At 43.2% G+C, this 26,144-nt stretch overlaps 3 protein-coding genes and 1 long non-coding RNA gene across 6 annotated transcripts in view; 3 read left to right on the forward strand and 1 right to left on the reverse strand.

The window, feature by feature from the left end:
* Positions 1 to 8,876, forward strand: part of carmil1 (capping protein regulator and myosin 1 linker 1) — a 39,799-nt gene extending 30,923 nt beyond the window's left edge. For 2 of the 3 annotated variants that reach the window (XM_085148494.1, XM_085148497.1), the window contains 11 exons: positions 70 to 157; positions 250 to 402; positions 890 to 956; positions 1,428 to 1,672; positions 1,782 to 1,897; positions 3,911 to 4,430; positions 4,643 to 4,685; positions 5,042 to 5,227; positions 5,359 to 5,496; positions 7,949 to 8,107; positions 8,483 to 8,876. In XM_085148494.1, coding sequence (XP_085004620.1) covers positions 70 to 157; positions 250 to 402; positions 890 to 956; positions 1,428 to 1,672; positions 1,782 to 1,897; positions 3,911 to 4,430; positions 4,643 to 4,685; positions 5,042 to 5,227; positions 5,359 to 5,496; positions 7,949 to 8,107; positions 8,483 to 8,586 — 1,819 coding nt within the window. In that variant the 3' untranslated portion in view covers positions 8,587 to 8,876. The remainder of the gene's footprint in view (positions 1 to 69; positions 158 to 249; positions 403 to 889; positions 957 to 1,427; positions 1,673 to 1,781; positions 1,898 to 3,910; positions 4,431 to 4,642; positions 4,686 to 5,041; positions 5,228 to 5,358; positions 5,497 to 7,948; positions 8,108 to 8,482) is intronic. The other variant, XM_085148496.1, reaches the window with a different exon arrangement.
* A 167-nt stretch (positions 8,877 to 9,043) lies between these two features.
* On the reverse strand, positions 9,044 to 10,936 carry LOC146492569 (uncharacterized). The gene is made up of 2 exons (XR_014871924.1): positions 10,897 to 10,936; positions 9,044 to 10,832 (listed from the first exon to the last, which is right to left on the reverse strand). It is a non-coding gene; the product is annotated as an uncharacterized LOC146492569 (long non-coding RNA).
* Positions 10,937 to 11,778: 842 nt separating this feature from the next.
* On the forward strand, positions 11,779 to 19,544 carry LOC146492570 (secretagogin-like). Its single transcript, XM_085148499.1, has 11 exons — positions 11,779 to 11,920; positions 12,536 to 12,606; positions 12,824 to 12,919; positions 13,037 to 13,126; positions 14,794 to 14,850; positions 15,052 to 15,129; positions 15,211 to 15,266; positions 15,698 to 15,743; positions 15,873 to 15,932; positions 16,145 to 16,213; positions 16,907 to 19,544. The coding sequence occupies exons 1-11, from the start codon at positions 11,851 to 11,853 to the stop codon at positions 17,030 to 17,032; spliced, it is 819 nt and encodes a 272-aa protein (XP_085004625.1). The 5' UTR covers positions 11,779 to 11,850; the 3' UTR covers positions 17,033 to 19,544.
* Positions 19,545 to 19,639: 95 nt separating this feature from the next.
* On the forward strand, positions 19,640 to 22,373 carry LOC146492571 (uncharacterized). Its single transcript, XM_085148498.1, has 4 exons — positions 19,640 to 19,772; positions 19,846 to 19,889; positions 19,972 to 22,163; positions 22,262 to 22,373. The coding sequence occupies exons 1-3, from the start codon at positions 19,750 to 19,752 to the stop codon at positions 22,155 to 22,157; spliced, it is 2,253 nt and encodes a 750-aa protein (XP_085004624.1). The 5' UTR covers positions 19,640 to 19,749; the 3' UTR covers positions 22,158 to 22,163; positions 22,262 to 22,373.
* The last annotated feature ends 3,771 nt before the right edge of the window (positions 22,374 to 26,144 follow it).

Consider the following 26,144-nt stretch of genomic DNA (forward strand, 5'->3'; position numbering starts at 1 on the left):
CACACACACTTGATCTTAATATCCTGGACACATGTGTGACACGTGTCTTATGTCGCCCGTGTGTGACAGTGAAGTGAAACTCGCCGTTGCTTCGTTTCTCTCTGATCGCATCGTGGATGAGATCCTGGAGTCTCTGTCCAGATCACAGCACACTCTGGTTGGTGTCCTCTCCACCTTCACCATCTTTCCTTTTCTCCTCGTCGAGGTCTTCCTGGTTATCCCTCGTTATCTTTCTCTGGCTGTTTTCAGGCCGACCATCTGATCAGAAAGAACCAACCTCTGGTGCATCACAAGCCCCATTTGGAGATGGAAGTCTTAGATGAGACAGTTCTGCAGCCGGAGAGCTACGACCAGGATCAGAACCAAGATCGGGGAAATGACCTGGACGATATGGACTCCATGGTAGGAAAATACTAGTATGAATGACGCGCTACGAATGTTTCAAAGTCATCAGTAACAGAGCACAAGCTTGCCACATGAAGCAGGACGTTCAAAGTGATCTCCTTGGGCTTCTTCCTGTTAAAAGGGAGTTTTTCCTTCCCACTGTCGCCAAAGTGCTTGTTCACAGGGGGTCTTTTCTCTGTATCCATTATTTTAAGGTCTACCTTACAATATAAAGCACCTTGAAGCAACTGTTGTTGTGATTTGGAGCTTTATAAATAAAACTGAATTGAATTTCAAACGTACAAACAACACGGAGGAGGAGAATTCACCTCGAAGAGTGAGACTTCCACAGATCTGTGTGTTAGCGCTGCGCTAGGAGGTCACCTTGATGGGTTAACAGCCCAAATCTGCTGTGTTTGTTTTTATAGCTGTACTCATGAGAGTTTCACGTATTTGTGTGACAATAAAAACAAATAATGATTAACAAAAATGCTTTGCTGTTTAGATGATACCCAAGTCCAAGAGGAAGAGCATTCTGGTCAGGATGCTGAGGCCCGTGTCTGTGGCGTTCGGTAAGTAACATGTTGAGTCAGGCGCCGGTGACCCTTTGACCCTGAAGGAGGTGGAAAATAAACAGTACGGAGACAGTTGGAAGCATTTCATCCAGACGGGGAAAAGTGAACTAGATAAACAAATCTACTCGTTACTATTAGTCACTGATGACACTGACGTCTAAGCATGTGGAAACTCTTCAAAATAAAATATAATACAGCTCCTTATAAGGCTTTAGACCAGGGGTGTCAAACATCAGGCTCGGGGACCAGAATCAGCCTGACAGAAGAGAAGAAGGACACAGATTTTAACTGTATTTTCCTACGTTTACAATCTGTTTTCTAGTTGTTTCCTTGTGTATCCATTATCATAAAATATAACACAACATCTTAGCGTGAGGACCTGCAGCGGTGGTATTTGACTTGTTCGATCTTGACTTGTCTTTTTGAAATTCCCATGAGGCTTTGCTTCCTTCTGTCTTTGTCTGTCAGAGTTGGAGTTTGACCTCGACAAAGCTCTGGAAGAGGTACCGATCCACGTCGAGGACCCTCCTCTTCCTTCTCCTTCACAGCTGGACAGAACGTCAGCGTACTATGAAGACCTCCCCCCTCCCCCGACTCCACAGGACGCAAAATCTGCCCCGCTGGCCGAGCTGCCGCCCATGGAGCACAAAACTCTGGAACATCACACCAAATCCCGGCCAAAACCCAAGAGGACAAAACCCGCTCGGCCACACGTAGGTCTCTAACATCCCCAAATCCACCGCCGGGATGGATGTTTGGGATTTGTTTTGTGCTTTTAGTGTAAACTCCTCATCAAATAATTGATCTGTTTGTCTCTTTCAGCGGGAGTCCACGGGCGGCTCAGCGCCACAGGAAGCGGAGCCGAACAGCATCATGGGAAAGCTGGACGAGGGCTTGGATGACTTCTTCTCCAAGAAAGTCATTAAACTCGGCTTCAAGTGAGCATCGTGCCAAAACTGTTTTACATATTTTCAGTCTTTAAGTAATCTTACTTTTAAAAGTAACTTGTTACAATAGTAACAGTTCATCACGTTACCTGAAAACAGCAGTTTGCTAAAGTACAAATATGCACATCTTTGTATTTAGCTTGGCGACCGTGGTTCAGGGGGTTGGGAAGCTCGTCTTGTAACCAGAAGGTTGCCGGTTCGATCCCCAGCTCTGTCTGTCCTGGTCGTTGTGTCCTTGAGCAAGACACTTCACTGGTTGATGGCGCGATTTAGCAGCCTCGCTTCTGTCAGTCTGCTCCAGGGCAGCTGTGGCTACAACTGCAGCTGCCTCCACCAGTGGATTTGAGAGTGAATGAATAGTTGAATTGTAAAGCGTTTTGAGGGCCTTAAAAAGCGCTATATAAATGCAATCCATTATTATTATTATTATTATTATTATTATTATTATTAGGGATGCAACGATACCAATTTTTTCAAACCGATACGATACCGATACTTGGATCTGAGTACTTGCCGATACAGAGTACAAAAAACGATACTTCTACCACACACACACACACACACAAATACAATGAATTAGAAGACAGATTTTATTTTATTCTCTGTCGATAAAAAATAAAATCTTAATAAAAATGACCACAAAAAAATTTCAAGTGAAAAATAAGCACTTCTGTTAAATTATTGCAGAATCTCCACATTGTAATTTAACAAAATATCACTGAACTATTGGCACTGTCTCGAGCTTTCAGTTAATAAATAAACACTTCTGTTTGGAATAAAATAAACTTTTGAATTATTGCAGAGTGTCCATATTGTAAACAAACACACAAAATAATTATTATTAAATAAATAATAAATAAAATAATAATTGGCCCCCTAGTGGCCAATCTAAAAAACTACAACAGAAATGACAAGCCACCCTCTGATTAATGAAATAAGTTGGTATCGGTTAACTTTTACGAGTATGAGTACACACACATTTTACAGTATCAGCCCCGATACCCAATACCAGTATTGGTATCGGTGCATCCCTAATTATTATTATTATTATTATTATTATTATTAGTGAGATGGTGTAAAGCCTACCGTGCATTCAGTGTTGCCAACTTAGCGACTCTGTCGCTATATTTAGCGAGTTTTCAGACCCCCTAGCGACTTTTTTTCTAAAAAAAGTCGTTAAAAAAAGACTCTCAACAAGCAGCGGGTGCTGTAACGCAGTCAGTTCTTCTTTTACTCTTTTACTCTTATGCTGTTTTGTGGATCACAAGGTTTAAAACTACTTACACACACACACACACACACACACAAAGTAACTCCACCAGAGTGCCTATTTCGGGTCACTTTTGCCGGTCCCAGCCCGGGTAAAGGAGCAGGGTTGGAATTGTGACATTAAAAAAACAATAATTGCTAAAATAAATTTAATTTGTAGTTCTAAATAAACTCCAAATGCATTTAGGACGTTTTTTACTCACTTTATATCTCTTCCACGATGTTATTTCTCTCTCCAACAACGTAGGTTACAATTACATTAGCATGACCAATTATGCAAATTAGGTGATGATGTCATTTAGCGACTTCTAGCAACTTTTAGGACAGCCAATAGCGATTTTCCTTACTGAGGAGTTGGCAACACTGCGTGCATTTACCTTTGACTGTAGGCTAAATACATGCTGGAGGACGATTTGGGGATGTTAGAGACCTGCATGTGACCAGCTGGGTTTTGTCCTCTTGAGTTTTGGATAGTGGCAGATGCATGTATTGGTTGGATTTCCTCCACCTCGTCCTTATCTGGTGCTAAACAGCTGTAGGATTGGATATTTTCCAGTCCTACAGCTTTTCAGCTCCATGCCGAGAAGTCAAAGAGACGTAAACATGGTTTTCACTGTTTTTAGTGACATTAAAGTGATTATTTCCCAAATTCAGTTGGTCATGTTGGTTAAAGTTTTCCTATAATTTGAACATGTTTGGCATCAAATTCACTTTTCTCATTTTGATCATCTCCAGAATTCCCTCTGGGAAAGGTTCGTCCACCAGCACTCAGGAAGGAGCAGATAAAAAACGTGAATCCAGGAAGAGTGGTTTCTTTAATCTCATCAAACGAACGTCCCGTACAGAGAAGAGCCACGGATCTGCCGCCATCACCCCACCTCAACCTGCCTCTTCTGCCACAGCTGCGCCCCTTTCCCCGTGTCCGGTGACTTGGGAGACGACACCGGCATCTCCCACATCACCTGTGAAAATCTGTCCTGTTGTGCCGGAGCCCGAGCAGGAACCCCACAGGCCTCACTCTTCAAACCACACAGATTCGGAGATTGAGGCGTCTCCAGCTGCCACCGAACCTGCAGAGGAGGAGAAAGAAAAGAAGAACCTGGAGAGTAAGGAGAACCTGGAGAAGACGGAGCATGTGGAGAAAGTGGAGAAGAAGGGAAACCCTCATAAACCCCGTCACATCGGAGTTCCCATGATGGGAATGGACCTGATGGCTGAGATGAAGGCCAGGCAGGAGAGAAGGGCTGGGAAGAAAGTAGGTGGAGTTTAAGGTTTGGATGCATCATCAGCCAAAATATAAGACATGAATGTTCATGGGGTGGACAAAATAATAGGAACAGACCAGTACCATGTTACTGCAGAGTGCAGCTACAGGAGTGAAGTAGATTTATCGTCAGAACTCATCAGAACGATGCAGTAGGAGCGCACTCAGTGGCTGAATATAAAGATGTCTTTCTCTGGTTTCAGACGGAGTCGGCTCACGCACAGGACAAGGTGGACGGTGACAAAGGTTTGTGTCTTTAACATCATCTTACCTTCAGATGAGGCTGAATATCAAAGGCGGGGCTGTGATGTTTCAAGCGTGCTCGCTCTGTGCTGACGGCGCTGTCAACCATTCTTTATCCTGTCTTCCTTCTCTCACCCCAACCAATCACAGCAGATGGCCCCGCCCCTCCCTGAGCCTGGTTCTGCTGGAGGTTTCTTCCTGTTAAAAGGGAGTTTTTCCTTCCCACTGTCGCCAAAGTGCTGCTCATAGGGGGTCATATGATTGTTGGGTTTTTCTCTGTATCTATGAAGCGCCTTGAGGCGACTTTTGTTGTGATTTGGCGCTATATAAATAAATTGCATTGAATTGTCTTCCTGCAGCCAAGTCAGAAGTCCATCCCGCCGTGCCAGCAGACACTGATGAATCTAAACCAGAGCCTTCACCCAGGGCTAAGCCATCCGGTGTCACCCCAAAACCACCCCAGGCTACCAAAGCACCCCTGGTAGCCTGCAGCTCTGGGCCCCTCAGCCCAACTAGCCGCCGACCAAGCAGCACCTACGTCTCTGGTAAGCAGGGAGAGGGCGAAGCAAGGCCACCACTTTGAAGCTCTCTCTCTCTGTTGGGCATCAAAGATGAAAATATTTGCAGTTCCCATTTCAAACCAAGAGTCTGACTGGTTGATTTCTCTGTGTGTCAGATGAAAGCGGCAGTGCTCCAACGGGCAGCTTGTCTCCCAAAGCGCCACTTCCTGCTCCTCGCCTGAAGAGGGCACCATCAGAACAGGAGCGAGCGAGTAGCAGCAGCAACCCTGCAGAAGCTCTCTCTCCTCAGAAGGGTTAGTATCTACAGCACTGTGCAAAAGTCTTGAGTCACTCTGATTTCTTTATATTTTGCTTTCAAGCGACCGGACCTCCTTATACTTGTTTTCATTGTTTGTCATTGGACACCGTCTGCTTTTTCACTCATTTTCGGTCCAGTCCTGGATGATCTTGTCACTTTGGTCCACCGTGCAGTACCGTACATTTTTCAGCAGAACAATGATCCCACATACGATACCAGTTCAGTAAAAACACTACGGGTCATGGATCGGCCTCCCCAGAGCATGATCTTGGTTTCCTTTGCATGTTTTCAGATGTTTCAATAAATCGCAGCACTTATTTTTCATTATCCTGGTAAAATGTAAAGAAATGAGGCGTGACACAAGACTCATGTAAAAACTTTCAATAAACAATTTAAGATCATCTAATTCTTTATTAAAAGGCATCAATCTCAGTCTATAAACATTATAGTTCAGGTATTATTTATTTATTACTTGTTTTTTATTGATAAGGTGGTTTAAATTCGGCACAGATGGTCACTCAGACGATGTCAGACAGCCACGGCTGCTGAGATGCGATGAAGGCTGCACGACTCGCCGCTCTGGCAAAGCTAAACGCACAACACTTAATTTAATGGAGGCTTCCAGGGCCGTATTTGACGCCTCCACACGCCACACACACGTTACGTCTGAAGCGATGGTCTGTCACACTTGTCGCAGATGCGTTCAATCCCAGCCTGTACTTGACACGTCCAAATGTCACTGTGCGGGGGATTTGGTAGTTTAATGCTTTAGTTGTGTAATTAACGCTCACAGGGACTCGGTGTTTTTCCTTAAAACAGCGACTCAGCTGCGCGATAAGAAAAAAAGACGACTTCTCTTTTCTCTTTTTTTAATTGTTGTGTAAAAAGATGTGATTTTAAAGTCAAAGAGACGAGAAGAGAAGGTAATTTGCACGTTTCGAGGACAGTTTATTGCAGTCTTCAGAGTGAGTGTGTTTGAGAATATCTCAGTGTGAACCGCAGAGTTGTTGTTTTAACCTCGTTCAATATTTTATTTTTAAAGCAAACTGTATATAAAAAGTCAGTGTCATCGTCATGGTTACACCCACTAGCTTTAGGATCACCACCATCCTCTTCTTTGGAAGCTAAACTATCAGAGCTCATCAGCTAATGCTAAAAAGTTTGATCATCAGTTTGCATCCACGTGTTTAATGGGTGTAGATGCATGCAAGCCTGCACATTAGCAGACAAATATTATACCAATTATATATTCACCAAAACTTAAGGAAAGACTGATCTGTTCGTACAATAAGACGTAATTTGTCCAATATTATTCTCAGAAGATGTCTTAAAAGGCAGCGACACCAGCAAACACAGAGCAGAGGTCCAGTGGAGGTCGGGACACCTGTCAATCAAACGGCCTGCGTCAGTTATGCTAAACTGCTTTAAAATTTACTCAATAATAAAAAAAGCTTTTTTTTAAATTATCCACTATGAAGTTATATTGGAAAGATTATTGAGACACTTTTTGCTTCAAGCTGTAAACAAACTTTGCATTTTAACATAAGAGGCTTTAGTGGGCACCTTCAAGTGGCCATTAGAGGAACTGCAGTTTATTTATTTCCTTTCTTTGATTCCGTCTTCATCCTGTAGGATAGTACCTTTCTGACTTCCAACACTTACCTTTGCATTCAAACCGCTTCCTAATCAGTCATCGGCATAGCTGGACTGGCCATCGAGCATACCGGGCATTTGCCCGATGGCGATTTTTTGTTTTTATGGGCCGATCGATTTTGTTTTTTTGTTTTTTTTGGAAGGGTATAAATAATGAAAGGTGTTGGATTGGTCATGATCGACTCTGGGCTGGACCAATTACAGCCGAGGAGGTCGGATGCACCCGCCCCCTTGTTTAGCAATCTTATAGACGAACTAAAGAAAATGGAGAACAAAAAAAGGAAAGGAGGTGCAGAAAAAGTTAGGGCCAAAAAGAAACAAGTCCTTCAGACAGACGCTGCCAAATGTGTAAAAATAACTGAATTGTTTGGTGGTAGCTATGGCATAGCTTCCACAGATTTAGCAACATCAGCAAGTGGTGGAGGCCAGCAGGTGGATAAGGGAAAGGGGAGGCAAGAGGAGGCTATTGCAGTTAATAATACAACAGCTTCTTGCCATTTTTTGTGTTTCTTTTTATCGCTGTGTAACTGAGTTCAATTGAAAGCCTGCGTGCGCTAGTACCTCTTGCCACAAGTTCCCAGAATCCTTTGCGGTTTTGTTCCTGAATGACGTCACATTTTTGGTGGGCCGGTCTCTAGTCAAAATGCCCGGGCCGATTTTTTTGTCCCACTCCAGCCCTGGTCATCGGTAGTTCATATCTGCTGTCCAAGTCCACGCTGGGAAATTAAATGAAGCCGCTGAGAGTTTTCAGCTTCAGTGTCGGTCTTTACGGACAGTGCGTCCTTCTCTTCCAGCAGGTGAGAGTCCCACAGACGGCGATGTGTTTGATGGATCCGTCGTAGGCGCGGCGTCTGGCGCGGGCAGCCAGCGGTCGTCATCTCTGAAGAGGACGGTCAACCTTTCAGCTGCAAGCGAGGACAACCGAGAGCGCACCAAATCCCTCCCTGCCTACGGTACAACCAGTCACGCTTACAATCTCTGTATGTTGGTGCTCGATGGATCAGTCGGGAGGATGATCTGCTGTGTTCTGTCTCTCCCATCAGACAGAGGAACCTTAAAACAGAGATTACCAATCAGAGATGAGCTGAAACATTTATGCTTTTAGTTCAGAGTGCAAAGATGTTTTGAATGCCCAGAGCATCACGAGTAATCTGCAAAACTTTAGGTCACAGCAGCTCGTGGCGTCCTCCCTGCTGATTGGGTCTAGTACTGTATGAATAATAATCACATCCTCTTTGTAGAAAAACAAACAAACCTCATAGTAAAGTGTACAGACTGTATTCCACAGGCTTAATTTAAGTAATCATTATCTTTATCACTCTCTGCAGTGAGGCCTCCATCTCTGTCTGACGCACCAGCTGATGAAGAGGCCGATCTCAAGTCCAACAGCAAATCAGAGGACGAGTCCAGTGATGACACTACGTCAGTCTGACACCTGTAAGGTGTTTGCAGTCACCTAAATCCTGCTCGGCCACCTTTAAGGAGGCCGATCTCATTCATACGGACAAAGACACACATGTAAATACTTTTCTTTGTGCGTGCAGTGGATGCTGCACTTTGTCATGCTGTTATCAGTATCAAAACAACGTGCACATCAAAACAACCCCACCACTGTTTCTGTCCGAAGCTCTAATAGGACCATAAAGAGCAGGAGGATGGGTTTTATCTGTGGCTGCTTAGATAAACATACTCAGCAATAAAAAGCTCACTTAGTCCAAAGCACTGAGGAAAATGAGTCTGACTTGTTGTTTTTGTGCGACTGTAAGAAGGTCAAAGTCTAAAAAGACAAAAAAATAATAATTTTTTCCTCCAAATCTTTCTTTATTATCTTTAAATCAGCAAATTCAAAGCAGCTGGAAAATTCTCAAACTCATTAGAAGATCAACAAACTGTTGCTCCGTTCTGACAGCGAGATAAATCATAAATCAATCTGCACATTGTGACAGTGATGTTTCCTCAAAGACACGTGTGTTTGAGAGCGAGTCCACTCCATGGACTTTGGGATGTTGGAGTAAGACAGGCAGCAGGAACAAACTGGACTCCGGCCGGGAACATTAAAAGCAGTGACTGGAGGTTGGGGATGCTTTATAGAAGCAACGTATTAGCTTGTGCCAAATGTAACAGATATTGATTTATGTGTAAAGTCCTAGACTCCAGCTCTAATGTCGTAAAACAGAATTAAAAATAAGGGTTAATGTCCACGAGATGATTCCGACTGTTCCCAGGACAAAACACAGACTAAGGGAACGATTGTTAAACCAGAAACAATGCGGTGTATTTAATTAGAGCACCATCAGATTATCATTATTTATTTTTATTTTTTAATCAAGCTCGAGATGTAAAATTTTAGCGACATAAACAGAGCGTCAGAGGAACAGTGAGACGATGCTGCGTTTATGTCGAGTGGACTGTAAATGCTGCTTTCATCCACGTTCACTTCCGACTGCAAACCTCCAATTAGAGCCTTCCAGTCACCGCGGGAAATGATACAGACGCCTCATTTCATCCACAGCTTGGCCTTCAGCCCAGTTGAACAGTGGGTTTGAACCCAGAAAAAACAGCTGCTACGCTCGTTTTACGTGATATGAACACAGCAAAAAAACCTCAGCAGGTGGAGACAGAGAGCAGCTCATGCTCCTTTTATGTATTTGCTCAAAGTCAGGCAAAAGTAAGCTAACACGGAGGATGGTAATATTAAGATTTGAGATCCAAAATTTAAAGGAACAGTTCACCCCAAACTCACGTTTGCATGTTTTCCCCCACCCTGTATTTCTGGATTGTGTTGGTGTGGGTTCCCCGCTTTTAGTTATTTTGTTTCTCTTGATCATGAAGTGCACAGTAGTTCTTGAAGCACCTGAAAATACACCTGAAAACATCTTTGCTGAAGTCACGACCCTGTTTCTCATGAAGTCCACAAACTTTGCTGTGAGCAGTTTCATGTGGAAACTATTTTCTTTCTACCAAACTACAACCATCCAACCGTCTGCTCGGGCAAACGAGCACGTACCCATGTTGGGACCTGATTCCTGTTACAGGATGTAAACACTGACGAGTCCTCTTGAGCAGAGCTGTAATGTTGCCTGTCTGCATGCTTCTCTGGGCTGGTAGAGCTATGGTAGGAATAACAGTTCCCATGTGAAGCTGCTCTTTCCGCGGCTCGTGGAGGGTTTTTTATAACGAGCCGGTCATGATGTCTGGAAAGACGCATCACTGCTGCGCTATTCAATTGTACTGTTTGGCCTTTAGAGCACCCCGAGGTGAGTTCACATCTCTGCAGCTGATCTCTCTAAAAAGAAATAATATAGTTGTAAAAGCACTCCCTAACACCCCTAACCCCTAATCCTAACCCTGCTAATGCTAAGCTAGCCCAATGCTAAGCTACCACCACAGGAAACAGTAGGGAGTCAAGTGGGAAACACTAGGGGAAACAAGTGGCAAGCCCTAACCATAAAAATAGGGGAAACGAGTGGGAAAACCTAAGAAAACATCACCAAACACTAGGGAAAACAAGTGGGAAACACTAGGGAAAACAAGTGGAAGTCACTTCCTTTGACTTCACAAAACATGTCAGAAAAGTTAGCAAAAATGCTAATGCTAAGCTAGCCCAATGCTAAGCTACCACCACAGGAAACAGTAGGGAGTCAAGTGGGAAACACTAGGGGAAACAAGTGGCAAACCCTGACACTAGGGGAAACAAGTGGCAAGCCCTAACCATAACACTAGGGGAAACGAGTGGGAAAACCTAAGAAAACATAACTAAACACTAGGGAAAACAAGTGGAAGTCACTTCCTTTGACTTCACAAAACATGTCAGAAAAGTTAGCAAAAATTCTAATGCTAAGCTAGCCCAATGCTAAGCTACCACCACAGGAAACAGTAGGGAGTCACTTCCCTTTACTTCAGGAAGCACATCAGAAAAGTTAGGAAAAATTCTAATGCTAAGCTAGCCCAATGCTAAGCTACCACCACAGGAAACAGTAGGGAGTCAAGTGGGAAAAAAAGCAGAACCACAGGTCAGAGGAAAAAATAGTACATTTGATTTGGAGGTGAACTGTCCTGTAATATTTAATTGGTTATATCTAAATGAAAATAAGCAGTGCGTGTATCCGAAACATCAAACTGCCTTTGGTAAATGTCACCATCTGTTACTCTTCCGCTATCACGAGTCCATAAAGTTCAGTGTTTAAACAAACAAAGTGATTTCTGTTCATCGTGTCCTGCTGCCCTCGCCGACGTATCCTGTAAATATGAGCCGACACTGATTACAGACTAAGAGGGGTTTGCGTCATGTGATTTAACTCTGAGCAGAAACGTGATTTTTGATTTTCATTTAAAATCCTTGGTGATGGGTTTCTTTTCTTTTTTATCTGTTTTTATAGATTTGCTGTAAATGTGACAGCGCACGGTCAGATATTTCTGTATTTGAATGTTCATACCAATAAATATTATTTTACTTGTGTCTCTCTCTCGCTCTCTTTACACGCATGTCTGTTGGGCACTCTCGCTCACCCCTCCCTTCGTATATACAGACCACCAAGTCTTCATGCTCATTTGGCTGATTTCAGGGGACGCCTGAGCAGATTTTATTTCAGGGGGACAGACCGTCTTTGTCTCTCTGTGAGGACGTCAGGCACGTTTGTTTCCTGCCTTTTCTTTTCTTGCCCCAGTCTCTGCCTGTAGACTGGTCTAAAGCACCATGGACAGCGCACTGGACAGACTGGACGCTGCAGGATTCTTACAGATCTGGCAACATTTTGACATAAATGGTAAGAAGGCGAGCTTTTTAATGGACCTTAAATTACTAATTTATATAGATATATAGATATATGAATGTATTAAAAAGATATCTGGCATACAAACTATAAATTGATTTGAATTTGCTACTACTTCTAAATACAAAGTGCAAAACTTGACGTGATATGAAACCAGTGAGATTTAAAAAGATTTTTGGGACGATCATGTTACAGCAGCTTAACAAACAGACCAATAATTAAATAAAATAATAGCTTAATAATGTAGAGTAATCAATAAAATGGAGCAGGACACGGAAGAAATGTAAAAGTCCTTAAGCAGAAAATAATGATGGAATTCAAATCAAAGTAAAGCTAAACTATAATCAAATACAAAAATAAACTTTGTGACTTTAAGAGGAAACTCAGTATTTATCTGAATTATAAAAATAAATTTTAAACAAACTACATTGTTTGGAAAGATTGTAACCGTCGCAGTAAATCCTGTTATGATTCAGCTCTCTGGAAACGGCTCGTGCAGAAGAACTGAACCAATTTAGCTGGAAGAAAGAAGTGAAACTGTATCAGTGACACATAAGCAGTTCTACTCGAGAGTAAGTGACAGAAAAAACCATTTTGTTTCTGTCTTAGACGACGGCTACATCGAAGCCCGTGAGCTGGAGGCCTTCTTTAAACACACGTTGCACAAACTCGGGATGAAGGTAAGAGATGTGTGAGAACAGTTAACGATGAGTGAATCGTTTCCTGTTGGCCAAACGAGGTTCTGAACTACAGTTTGTATTTTTCTGGTTCAGCTGTCACATTTAAAGGCCTCGAAAACTTCACTGTAACTCCCAGAGGTTAAAAAATAATAAGTAAACAGGACCCAGAAATGCCCAAACCTCATTAGCTGCAGACTGATGTCCATGCTGTTTTCAGAAGGAGGAGATAACTGAGGACAAAATCAGGAGGCTGAAAGAGAAGTTCATGCCTGCGTGTGACATCGGGGCTGACGGACGTCTGCAGATCCAAGAGGTACGAGGTCAGCCTTAGATGCGTTCTGTCAGCAACCAACTCCTGTACAAATAAAACACACATTACAAAAAAGAAGAAGAAATAAACTCAACAACAGATTCTTCTGTATGTTTTCAGCTGGCCACACTGATGCTGCCAGAGGAGGAGAACTTCCTACTTCTGTTCCGCAGAGAGACGCCGCTGGACAACAGTGTGGAGTTTATGAGGGTGAGGGTCAAAGGTCAACAAATAATGGAGCGATGAGGAATGGAGGAGGAGGAGGATGGGTATTTAATGAGTAACAGTGTGGAAGAACATTTCACAAATCAGAGATTAATCAATATCGACAGTTTTGTTTCCTTTTGGTATTTATGTGCACATTTCTGAAACACCATGAGTCACAAAATGCTCAGAATTATAATTACATAAATAATGCATGCAAATAAAACAAAATATATGAAACTGTAAAGGCGTTAACCTTTTAATTTAATAGATAATCAATATTCCCTGTCTTATCAATCATTACGAATGACACCGCTCTGCAGACCCTAATCTCTTTGCAGGGCGAAAGTGTTCAGCTGTTGGCAGCTGATCACACCTGGTGAGGTGTGGATAAAGGCACACCTTTATTTCGGGGAGGCGCCCCAGCTTTTTTTCAGCTAAGTTATTATGTAATTTAAATTAAAACCTCTTCTTTGTGAAATTCTGGTATTAGTCTCCATATTTATGTTGCAGCTTTTGAGTCGTAACAGAGGAGAACCTGGATTTCTTTCTTTATTTTACTTTGGTAAAAACACGTCGGGAAGCTCCACCTTCTCTGGTTTCCTCCTTGGACACTTCAGTTACTTTAAACTTAGTTTCAGCAGGCTTCTCGCTGACACCATCCTCACCCCATTCTCTGCTTCACCTCCAGCTAACCATCTTTCCTTAATGAGGAAAATGAGGAAACTTCCTCACCAAGAGAGTTGGAAACCACGTGAACCACATCGTGCGAAAGTTCTGGGCAAACCAGCATGACGTTTGCTCACCATCTGCCCTACTGTTCACATTTGACTTTGCAATCTTCCACATTTACGTGAAGCTTCACACACTAGTAGAGATCCACTGTGCGTCCACTGAGTGATCTAAAAAGTGCAACATGTATGATACATTATGGAAATCTGTTACATTGTTTTGCACTTTGTCCAAGGCTTCAGGGTTTTTGACATTTTTACCTACTTGTCTAATATTTTTAAGAGTAAGATTGAGCCAAATCTGATAGTAATTATCTTTGGGATCTCCAAAGAAACACAAAATTTACAACACTCTCAAAAAAGGTTTATGTCATATGCATTGATTATTGCAAAGAAACTGATCCTGCAGCTTTGGAAAGGCAAAGAGACTCCTGTATTAAAGACGTGGCTTACAGAACTTACAAATACTCTTCATCTTGAAAAAACAAGATATACCATGAATGATAATGTAAAAGACTTTGAATTAATCTGGCATCCTTTACCTACATACCTTGGGAAAATATAAACTTTCTTTTTTTCTGGCAGTCGGGGGATTGGGGCCCATAGTGGGTGTTTTTTTTGTTTTGTTTTGTTTTGTTTTTTTCTTTCTTTCTTTTGATGTTGTTTATTTGTTTGTTTTGTTAGCTTAGAGAAAAAAAGGGGCATAAGATCTATCAATTTGTAACAACCATGATACTTGCTCCTAATAATAAAAGATATTTGAAACAATAAAAAGTGCAACATGCTGGAAGAGGTCCAAAGGTGAACAAGGAAAGGACCTTGAAGGGGAGACCTGTAGGTTTTAGACTGTTGCTGGTGTGGCTCAACCTTCGGCACAAAGACGAACTGTAATTTCATGTTAATGGTTTGTTTTTAGGATTTGTACTTTTTTTCTTTTTGCAGATTTGGAGAAACTATGACACAGACAGCAGTGGCTACATCTCAGCTATTGAACTCAAGGTGACTGTTCAAATCTGAGAAAGTATCTGAAAAACAGACACAGCTTTCGGAGGTGGTGAAATGATTTCAGATCCCCAAAAATCATCGTTTTGTTTATTGTGTCAACCCAGATTAGATCGTTATTGGGGCTTAATTAAAATGAAAAAGCACATTTGTTGAGTTTCTCTGTGGCAGACTCGTCTTTCTTCTGTCTTTCTTCAGGGGTTTCTTCAAGACTTGTTCCTCCAACATGGGAAGACCATCACCCCCAAAAAGTTGGAGGAGTACACTGACACCATGGTAACGGCAGTGAGGTTGGGATTGGGGGGGGCAACAAGTTTGGCTCATCTTCACTCTGACATGTTTTTTTTTCCCCTCTAGATGAAAATGTTTGACAAAAACAAAGATGGCAGACTGGATCTCAATGACCTGGCCAGGTACTGTTCGAATGGTTTCATCCATCGCTGTCTGGCACCTACGAGTGTTTTTACACCTTTTTGCAGCAACGCCTGCAGTACTTTTTCATGGGGGTGACACAGGGGAGGGGGTGACGATGAGGGACACACTAAATGACAAAAATTGTATAAGCAGCACTGAGGGGGCCAGCACATTTTGGGGGGGCACCCCTGTCACTTTATTGGTCATTTTCTTTGTTTTGATCGATCAGCCTCTCTGTGTTCTTTTGTTTTTGAGTCTCTTTATGATGTTTTTCTATTTTGTTTTTATTTTCTATTGTTCTGCTTTAAAATATTTTCTTTTTTGTCCGTGCATCCTGATAGAATCACTCACAAAACCCTTTGAGGGATTGAAAATATTTATTGGATTCCATCATATTTCTATTTGACAAAAATCTGTTTTTTTTCACCAGAATTTTGGCCTTAAAAGAAAATTTCCTGCTGAAGTTTAAGATGGATGTAAGTGTGAAGACTTGTAGTGTAAAGTGGATAAACTGCACCTAACAACAAAGCCACTGTGACTGAATCACATTTATCCTTTCATACTCAGTTTGGATATTCATTTATTCATATTCATTCTGCTCTCAGGCTTGCAGTCAGGAAGACAGAAAGAGGGACTTTGAGAAGATATTCGCTCACTATGATGTTGTAAGTGGAATTTTACCCACTTTAATAATCATCTCTTTCTCAGTGGGCTTGAATTCTTTTGTTGTTTTGTTAATAGTGCAACCAGAGAGCAGGACTGGTTCACGCAAAGCACATTTTTCATGTGAACAGAGAAAGAAAACCTTTGAAGTTCTGACACGCAGTTATTCTTGATGATAAAATAACATTAATGCCACATGTGTGTGTGTGTGTAGAGTAAGACGGGTGCACTGGAGGGCCCTGAGGTGGATGGATTTGTCAAAGATATGATGGAGCTGGTGAAGGTATAACTCTTACAACTCACAAAAATGCAGTTATTCTGTAACAAAAACAAACCTTACAGAGAAGGGTTGGTACTTTCTTTAAATCAAATCAAATTCAAATTTTATTTGTCACATACACAGTCATACACAGTACGATATGCAGTGAAATGCTTAGACAACTGCTCGTGACCTAAAGAAAAAAAGAAAAGGCTATGAATAAGATAGGAAATAAATATGAAAATTAAAAAGGGTAAATTTAACTTGGAAGGAATAAAATAAAAATAAAATATAAAAATTAAAGTTAAAAATGAAATAACTGTACAACACAAATTAGAATGAAGGGTAAATTTAACTGGGAAAGAATAAGATAAAAATATATAAATTAAAGTTGAAAATAAAATAACTGTACAACAAAATACACAATACACAGTACAGAAATATATAAGAATGTATGAAGAAATATAAATATATATATACACAATAACAGCAGCTGTACAAGTATTAACTGGAAATGAGGAATATAATGTCCAGTGTTGTGCAATCCACATTATTTAGTGTCTTGTGCAGTGCAAATATGCTTAAAGTGATTTAAGTGATGAAGTGAAAACAATGTCCAGATAAATAAACCTTTCTTTGTTTTAATAACCTGTAGAGACTTTTATTTGAAGCATTTAAATCCACTAAGACTTTCACAGCTATAAATTCTCTCTGCAGCCCAGCATCAGTGGGACAGACCTGGATAAGTTCAGGAAAGCCCTGATGGGTCACTGCGACATCAACGGAGACGGAAAGATCCAAAAGAATGAGCTGGCTCTCTGCCTCGGCCTTAAGCTCAGCTAACTGACCCTGGAAACCTTCAAAGACGTGTATATTCTTCCTTCCTCTGCTGATCTCTTTTACTTGCCGTCTGCTGATTGTCTTAACTCGTCCCTTTTCTTTCTTCACCTGTGGTTTCTCGTCTTATCCCAGTTTTGCAGGCATGTTGATTAATGGTGTTGTGTTCCTATTAACTGGGTCATATTTCCATAACTGTAAATATCTTTATTTGAAAATATTTTGCATTAAATGTGGATCGTGCCATAATGGCATTACTCTGTAGATAGTAAAACATCTCTATCTGCTTTGAATTGTTATAATGTTGCTTTTTCCAACGCATGCTGATTCTGCGTAATGTGACTAAATCACTGTTTGCATGACATTACTGTGAAAGTAGCAAAGATAGAAGAGATTTAATAAAAATGATTTACGTTTTGTCAGCAGTGTCTTTCTGAACATAAACCACAGGAGTCACAGACGCCCGGCAGGACTCCTGAAGTCTTTTTACTGAAAAACATCAATCTGGCAACAAGGACCACCTTAGATTATTAAATATCATGTAACAGGAAACAGTTTATTACTTTGAAAATATACCGTTCATATGCTGTCCCTCCAAACGGATGCTCTAGAACAAGATTTAAGTTTATATTAAAGCCTTTTATCCTGAAACTAATCAGAGGATGTGCCTCTTACGCTGAGTTACTATAAAGTCTTTTAAATTTAAAAAACCTCTACATACCCAGGACATCTTTTCTCCTGTTATATTTGGCTTGATTTGCCCTAACAAATCTCTAAATCTACCAGAACTTGTTCACATAAAATGAGCTCAGTGAACCATGATGCCGTGTTGTGTCTGCTTTACCCCAGACAGGTTTAAGGTTTATTTATTTATAATAAATCCCTCTGCACCCATCAGAAACTGAATAAGAAAGAAGAGCATGTGCAAGAAGGGTGTAGCTGTTGCAGTAAACAGTGTGTTAAGTGGAGGAGTTGCACAGGGAGCCACAGGCAGGAATGACTTCCTGTGTCGTTCAGTGGTGCATTATGGGTAATCTCAGTCTCTCACTGAACGTGCTCCTGTGACTGACCAGCATGTCATGGAGTTGGTAGGAAGAATTATCCAACATCGTCTTTATTTTGGACAACATCCGCCTCTCTGACACCACCTTAGGAGAGTCCTGCTCCATCCCCACAACATTACTGGCCTTGCGGATCAGTTTTTTGAGTCCCCCAGCATGCAGCAGCATAGAGGGTCACACTGACCACAACAGACTCGTAGAAAATCCTCAGCATTGTCCAGCAGGTGTTGAAGGACCTCAGTCGCCTCAAAAAATAGCGTTGCCTCTGGCCCTTCCTGTAAAGTGCAGATGTGTTTGTAGCCCAGTCCAGTTTATTGTCAATGTGAACTCCGAGGTATTTATAGTCCTCATCAATGTCAACACTGACCCCCTGAAACAGGGGTCAAGTGTTTCCTGGTCTTCCTGAAGTCCACGATCATTTCCTTGGTCTTTGCCACGTTGAGCTGCAGATGATTCTGCTCACACCACGTGACAAAGGAGTCGACCACAGCCCGTACTCTGTCTCATCATCCCTGCTGATGCATCCAACCACCCAGTCATCAGGAAACTTCTGAAGATGGAGGTCTCTGTGCAGTGGTCCACAAGTCTGTGGTGTAGAGGGTGAAGAGGAAGGGGGAGAGGACAGTCCCCTGTGGTGCCCCTGTGTTGCTGATTACCTTGTCAGACACACACTGTGGAAGATGCACATATTGTGGTCTTCCTGTCAGGTAATCGACAATCCAGGACACCAGAGAAGCATCCACCTGCATCGCTGCTAACTTATCACCAAGGAGGGTCGGCCTGATGGTGTTGAAAGCAGTGGAAAAGTCAAAAAACATGACCCTCACAGCGCTTGCCGGCTGGTCCAGGATGGGCCTTTCCAGGGTCGTCATGATGTGGGAGGTCAGTGCGACAGGTCTGTTATCCTGGGGGCCACTGGGACGTGGCGTCTTTGGTGCAGGGATGAGGCATGATGTCTTCCACAGCACCGGGACCCTCTGCAGACTCAGACTCAGCATGAGCACTTTATGGACGACTCCACAAAGCTGGGGGGCAGAGGCCTTGTGGACGTGGGGACTCACTCCGTCTGGTCCAGGAGACTTGCCTGAGTGGAGTCTCCTTTCAAATGTGAACCTGCAGAAAACTCCTTCCTATCTACATTTTATCGGTAAGACCAAACAAAAATAAAATGCTAAAAGCATTTCTACAACCATATAGTGGAAAAAAGGACAGCATGTGTTTTTTATGTTAAAATATCATAAAGCCTCTAGAAACCAAAGTCTTGAATTTTCATCACTAGGTTTATTTTAGTATATTTCATCATTTAACACCCATTTTAAGATAATAGACCAATAAGGAATGGGGTACCTTGGTGTGAAGACATGTCTTGTCCACCACAAATTTGAATGTCAACTCTACTGTATGTAGGTGGCATCCAAAAACTCATGGTTGGGTGCTTCAACAATTAGAGACAGGGGTTAAAGTTCTGTCATCACTTTGGTCAGCTGATCCTGTAAGTAGTCTACAAACTACGCTGGCTAATTAGTTTAATTCCAAACAGCTGCTGAGGTGGATGGAAGAGCATCTGCTAATCTCGCCCACCTGATTCAAATTAGTGCTATATGATTGGTTCTCAACCTGTTGTGCATGCTCTGCAGGCTGTTGGGTTGTGCTTTGTGAAAGATGGCCTCTGGACCTTGTGTGAGGTAAAATTGTTTTGTTCCATTTTGGCAAATCTGTTGATATACTGACTTTGTTTAACACACATTGTATTTCCAGGTTGTTGTTGGTGTCACTGTTGGCCTTCAGCAAGCATGCTGAGGGTAAGTATTGATGTGTGCTACACACTACATTATGCAATCACTAACCTGTTAGAGCACTGTCGGTTTAATTTTCTCTTTCTAGCTCTTACTTACAGGAGTAGCTACTCCAGTGTCATTAAGCCTTATTTTGGGATGGCTGAGGATTTTCCACACAATCAGACTCCTGTCTCCAGACATAATAGCTATGCACAGCCCCGAAGTTCTCTGGGTGTTTATGGGTCACCTGAGAGTTCTTACCCCACTGCTGCAGGTTTGCCTGGTGGTGGTGGTGGTGGTGCTTCCTCTGGTAGGCCATTAAATGGTTACCTTCAACAAGAAAGCATGTCTAGCTACAGATCTGGCTCATCACAACCCCACAAACCATCATATTACCAGGGTGATACTGATGGTGTCCTCCAGTCCAAGGATGCCACGTGGGGTTTGGCACCATCCCAGAAAAGAAACCGGATTGACGCAGGAATCGTCTCAAGTTATGCAATTGAGATGCATTCTGTGCCCCAGCGGCCAAGTAATGAGAACCAGACCCAGCCACACGACAAGCAAGAACAGTTTAGCGATGAGTCCAGTATGTTTCAGTCTCGGCCCCAGCCTCGCCCGCTGCCCCAGCAGCCACGCTACGAGGCCAGCAAGCCCCAGGCCCAGCCTTTCCCCCAGCAGCCACGCTACGAGGCCAGCAAGCCCCAGGCCCAGCCTTTCCCCCAGCAGCCACGCTACGAGGCCAGCAAGCCCCAGGCCCAGCCTTTCCCCCAGCAGCCACGCTACGAGGCCAGCAAGCCCCAGGCCCAGCCTTTCCCCCAGCAGCCACGCTACGAGGCCAGCAAGCCCCAGGCCCAGCCTTTCCCCCAGCAGCCACGCTACGAGGCCAGCAAGCCCCAGGCCCAGCCTTTCCCCCAGCAGCCGCGCTACGAGGCCAGCAAGCCCCAGGCCCAGCCTTTCCCCCAGCAGCCGCGCTACGAGGCCAGCAAGCCCCAGGCCCAGCCTTTCCCCCAGCAGCCGCGCTACGAGGCCAGCAAGCCCCAGGCCCAGCCTTTCCCCCAGCAGCCGCGCTACGAGGCCAGCAAGCCCCAGGCCCAGCCTTTCCCCCAGCAGCCGCGCTACGAGGCCAGCAAGCCCCAGGCCCAGCCTTTCCCCCAGCAGCCACGCTACGAGGCCAGCAAGCCCCAGGCCCAGCCTTTCCCCCAGCAGCCACGCTACGAGGCCAGCAAGCCCCAGGCCCAGCCTTTCCCCCAGCAGCCACGCTACGAGGCCAGCAAGCCCCAGGCCCAGCCTTTCCCCCAGCAGCCACGCTACGAGGCCAGCAAGCCCCAGGCCCAGGCCCAGCCTTTCCCCCAGCAGCCACGCTACGAGGCCAGCAAGCCCCAGGCCCAGGCCCAGCCTTTCCCCCAGCAGCCACGCTACGAGGCCAGCAAGCCCCAGGCCCAGGCCCAGCCTTTCCCCCAGCAGCCACGCTACGAGGCCAGCAAGCCCCAGGCCCAGCCTTTCCCCCAGCAGCCACGCTACGAGGCCAGCAAGCCCCAGGCCCAGCCTTTCCCCCAGCAGCCACGCTACGAGGCCAGCAAGCCCCAGGCCCAGCCTTTCCCCCAGCAGCCACGCTACGAGGCCAGCAAGCCCCAGGCCCAGCCTTTCCCCCAGCAGCCACGCTATGAGGCCAGCAAGCCCCAGGCCCAGCCTTTCCCCCAGCAGCCACGCTATGAGGCCAGCAAGCTCCAGGCCCAGCCTCAGCCTTTCCCACAGCAGCCACGCTACGAGGCCAGCAAGCTCCAGGCCCAGCCTCAGCCTTTCCCCCAGCAGCCACGCTACGAAGCCAGCAAGCCCCAGCCTCAGCCTTTCCCACAGCAGCCACGCTACGAAGCCAGCAAGCCTCAGCCTTTCCCCCAGCAGCCACTCTACGAGGCCAGCAAGCCCCAGGCCCAGCCTTTCCCCCAGCAGCCACGCTACGAGGCCCGCAAGCTCCATGCCCAGGCCCAGCCTTTCCCCCAGCAGCCACGCTACGAGGCCCGCGAGCCCCATGCCCAGGCACAACCCGAGCGTGAACAGTTGGGCGACGGGTCCAGTAAGTTTCAGCCTCGGCCTTTCCCCCAGCAGCCCCACTACGAAGTCAGCAGGCCTCAGGGCAGTGAAGCCAACTCTCCAAGTGGAGGTGTGCTGCAAACCAAATCTGGCATGTGGGACTTGGCTGATCCAAGAAGTTTTAGACCCATTCCAGTTTCATCAAGAAATCTCTACAGGTGGCCACAGCAACAGGCACCCATCTACAACAGATATTAGCGATAGGTATTTCTGAATGGTTGTCTTTTATTTGTATTTGTTTTGTTTCTAAGAAGCTATAAAAACTCCATTATTTGTTTTGTTTTTTTTTTTCCTCTCCTCAGGTTTCTGGCCTCACCTGCAGCTCGTTCTGGCATGGCATCAGATTTTCTAAAATTAATAAAGTGCACAGAGCTGCAGTCCCTGGCTGTTGTTTGTTCAGTTTTATGCATGCACTCATGATAAACTGAGCTGCTCAGTAGATCTAGGTTTGTACTGTTGCTACCATAATGTTGCAGTATACAAACTGATGCACAAAAGGCACTCTTTGTTTCTTTTTCCCTGAAATAGTTAAACCTAAAATTCCTCTCAAGCCCCAAAGACTGTAATTATCTTACAGTTGTGTAGCTTAGCAAAGCAAACCTGCTTAGCTTTAATGTTTCAAGTGTTCAGGGTTCACAACCACAATTTTCACTTCAGGAACAAGGGGTGGAAACATGGCAGTTTAATGCCTTCTATCAATGGCAAAAATTACAGTCCACTCAGGACTACAACCAACCAGATGCTAAACGGAAAATGGTGGTAGTCTGCCAAGCAGGTGGTCACTATTGGGGATTAGCATAAACTAAGACAGTTCAAAGCACAAGCAGCGATTAAAGCTTTGAAAGGTGTGGATGTCATTCCTTGACCATCGGTATCAGGTGTTCTCTTTTTGTGCCTTAAAAGTAAACTGTCTTAACAGGCTCAGATTAAAGTGTTTTTATTCTTTAAAGAATATTCACTATTGCTTTGTCTTTGGACAAAAGGTCTTGAGTATTAATCTCATCGATGTATCATCAAATGCTACTTTCTTGTCTTTTCACTTTTCTGCTGCTTCTTGCCCAAACACCGTCCCACCCTCCTCCTCTCTGATAGCTGTTATTAGCTTAGTCATCTCCAGTTTGGGGAGATAATGACAGTGCTGTTTTTTTGGACACTGACTTCCTGTGTGTGGTGTTTCTCCCTGTCATTAAGCAGCGAGTCTGTGTGGCCAAAATGACACAGCTTTGACTGCAGGAGACGCTTCACCATCCGATCCCAGCTCCAATAAACTCACTGTTGGTTTTCCATTTCCAGCTTTCGTAGTGTCTGTCGCTTGTTTGGGGGTTTTACCATCCTTTCCTTTACTTATATATATATATACATATATCATTTATTGTAAAACTTTTTATAGATATTTTGTAGCACACCGTTTACAGTACACTGTTGTGGGCTTTGCTTTACATTCAATCAAAATGCACTTTAGTCAAAAGCGCATTGCAGTTCATCTGCAGTAACATATATTTGCTTTATGGATCTTTTACTCCCTCATTTATTTAAACAGTGTCAAATCGCAACAACAGTCACTTTAAGGTCCTTCATGTTGTAGATGCAAGAAGTTTAGACCCAGAGCAGAAAATGTTCTCCTGCCTCTGATGTGCAATCTTCAAGTTTGTATGTTTGAAATTCAGTTCAATTTTATTTATGCAGCTCCAAATCACAACAACAATCACTTCAAGGTGCTTTATATAGTAAGCTAGACACTATAATAATACATACAGAGAAAAACCCAACAATCATATGAGCCTATGAGCAGCACTTTGATGACAGTGGGAAGGAAAAACTCCCTTTTAACAGGAAGAAACCTCTAGTCAGAAACTGCATGAAAGGCTACGGTTTGCAAGGCAGCAGATGTAAAACAACCAAGGCAGATGCAGCTGCTTAAATCAGTCAAACTCTACTGAACAAAGTGTTTCAAAGATGATTAAAAAGCTAATAAAAGAAATGACATGCTTCTATAACTGACATATAATTAACAACACAAATCAAAGAAATTAATTACAAATTTGAATGAGTAAAATATTACAAAACATTAATTGATAACAGTTAGAAAACAAAATAAGCTATAAAGAAAGATAACTTTCGATAAAACAGATTAAAAGGAGTACACCATGTACAAAGTGTTTATGAGTCCTGATCAGTGAATAAAATAACACAATCCAATGCTAAAGACTAGAAAACAGCCATCCCTGTTGTTTAAAGAAAACAAAATAAACTGGAAATAAGTTTGAATATTAGTCCAAACACATAATGATCGATTCTTTCGATAGCAGATATTTATGTTCTAGAATCAGTTCTCGTACTTAAGTACAGATATTTTAGTAATTTGAGGTAAATTTGTAGTTTATCATTAACAAGATCACAGTAACTATATTACTGGAATTGTCTAAATGAAGGTAGGAACCACAACAGTCTGTTGCAGGGCAAACACAGAGAGAGAGAGACAACCATCACACTCACATTCAGCCCTATGAGCAGCTTAGAATCACCAACTAACCCGACCCCACTCATTGCACGTTTTTCGACTGTGGGAGGAAGCCGGAGTATCCCGAAAGGCCCTGGCACTGGACACTGTGAGGCAACAGTGCTACTGCACCACCTGAATATCTAATCCAATAGTATTTTTTAACATCTGTTAGTTTCTTACTATTTCTTACTTTTTTCTTGAGGTTTCTTGAAGTTTCTTGAAGTTTGCAGTAGAATAGCTGCTTCTTCTGTTGGAAGAGGCGGCCATCTTGGAAAATGTTATGGCGTTAAAATTCTAGTGACTGACAGGATTTTTCAAATTAACGGCTCCAGAGAGACAAAGACACAAGATTGTAACAATTCTCTACTTCTCTAGTTGGTGTAGTGTTCTCTCGTAGAGTCCTCAGAGGTCTAAGAGAGATAAAACAGCTCACAGTATGATGTAAAGAGCAAACATGACTAAACATGACCTGTTATGGGGTGGGTGGAGGTGAATGCTCTGTTCTTTCTTTTAGTTAATAAGCTTCTTAACCAGTTTAAACTTGATTTTAATCTTGTTGGTTGGATTTTAGACTTTTTAACTGACAGATGTCAGTGTGTGAGAGTAAACGGCTGTTTTTCCAAACAGCTGAACTCTTCTACTGGCTCACCACAAGGTTGTTGTCTCTCTCCTCTACTGTATATTTTGTACACTAATGACTGTCGCAGTACACAGGCCAACAGGCCAACAGGCATTTCATTAAATATGCAGATGACACAGTCATTGTAAGCCTCCTTCATGGTGAAGAGGATTCCCATGGGCCTGTTGTGGATGAGTTTGTTTTGTGGTGTGATCAGTCCTTCTTAATGATTAACACCTTGAAAACCAAGGACATGGTTATTGACTTCAGGAAGTCATCCCCCCATCCTGCACTAACAGTGGTAAATGGCGCAGCCATTGAACTGGTGGACAGTTATAAGTATTTGGGGGTTGTTCTTGATAAGACTCTGTCCTTTGAGTCACATGTTGCTGCTACAGTAAAAAAGGTTAAACAAAGACTGTACTGTTTAAGGAGGTTGAGAGGTTTTAATGTTTCATCTGAAATGATGACTCTTTTTTATAAAAGTTTTATTGAATCTGTTTTAACTTTCTGTATCATTGCTTGGTACGGTAATATGTCCCTGAATAATAAGACCAGACTTAACAACCTGGCTAAAGTGGCTGGCGAGATTCCAGGGAGGTCTCAGGTCCAGCTTGTGGACTTTTATAACAGGCAGGTGCTCAGGAAGGCGACCTCTGTCCTGTTGTGTTCAGATCATCCTCTCTTTAATGATTTTCAACTGCTTCCATCAGGTCGTCGTTATAAAGTGCCTGCAGTGAAGACAAAGAGACATAGATTGTTTTTTGTACCTACTGCTATTATCATAGTTAATAACACTAAACCATAAGTGTTGTTGCCATTGCACATTGCACTTTTTTGATGAAAAATCTAGGTTGTTTTATCAGGCTTATATTATATTATTTTGGTGAGTGTATATGATGTGTTGGTTGTCTGTTTGTTTGTTTGTACGGACATACTGCAAATCAATTTCCCGTTAGGAACAATAAAGTTACCATTGACCATTGTCTTTCTGCTTCAGTATCTTGTCTTGATAGTTCAAACTACAGAAAACAGAATGATCTTACAATCACCAAGAGGTGAT

This window comes from Neolamprologus multifasciatus, chromosome 22, assembly GCF_963576455.1.
Source record: "Neolamprologus multifasciatus chromosome 22, fNeoMul1.2, whole genome shotgun sequence".
NCBI lineage: Eukaryota > Metazoa > Chordata > Actinopteri > Cichliformes > Cichlidae > Neolamprologus > Neolamprologus multifasciatus.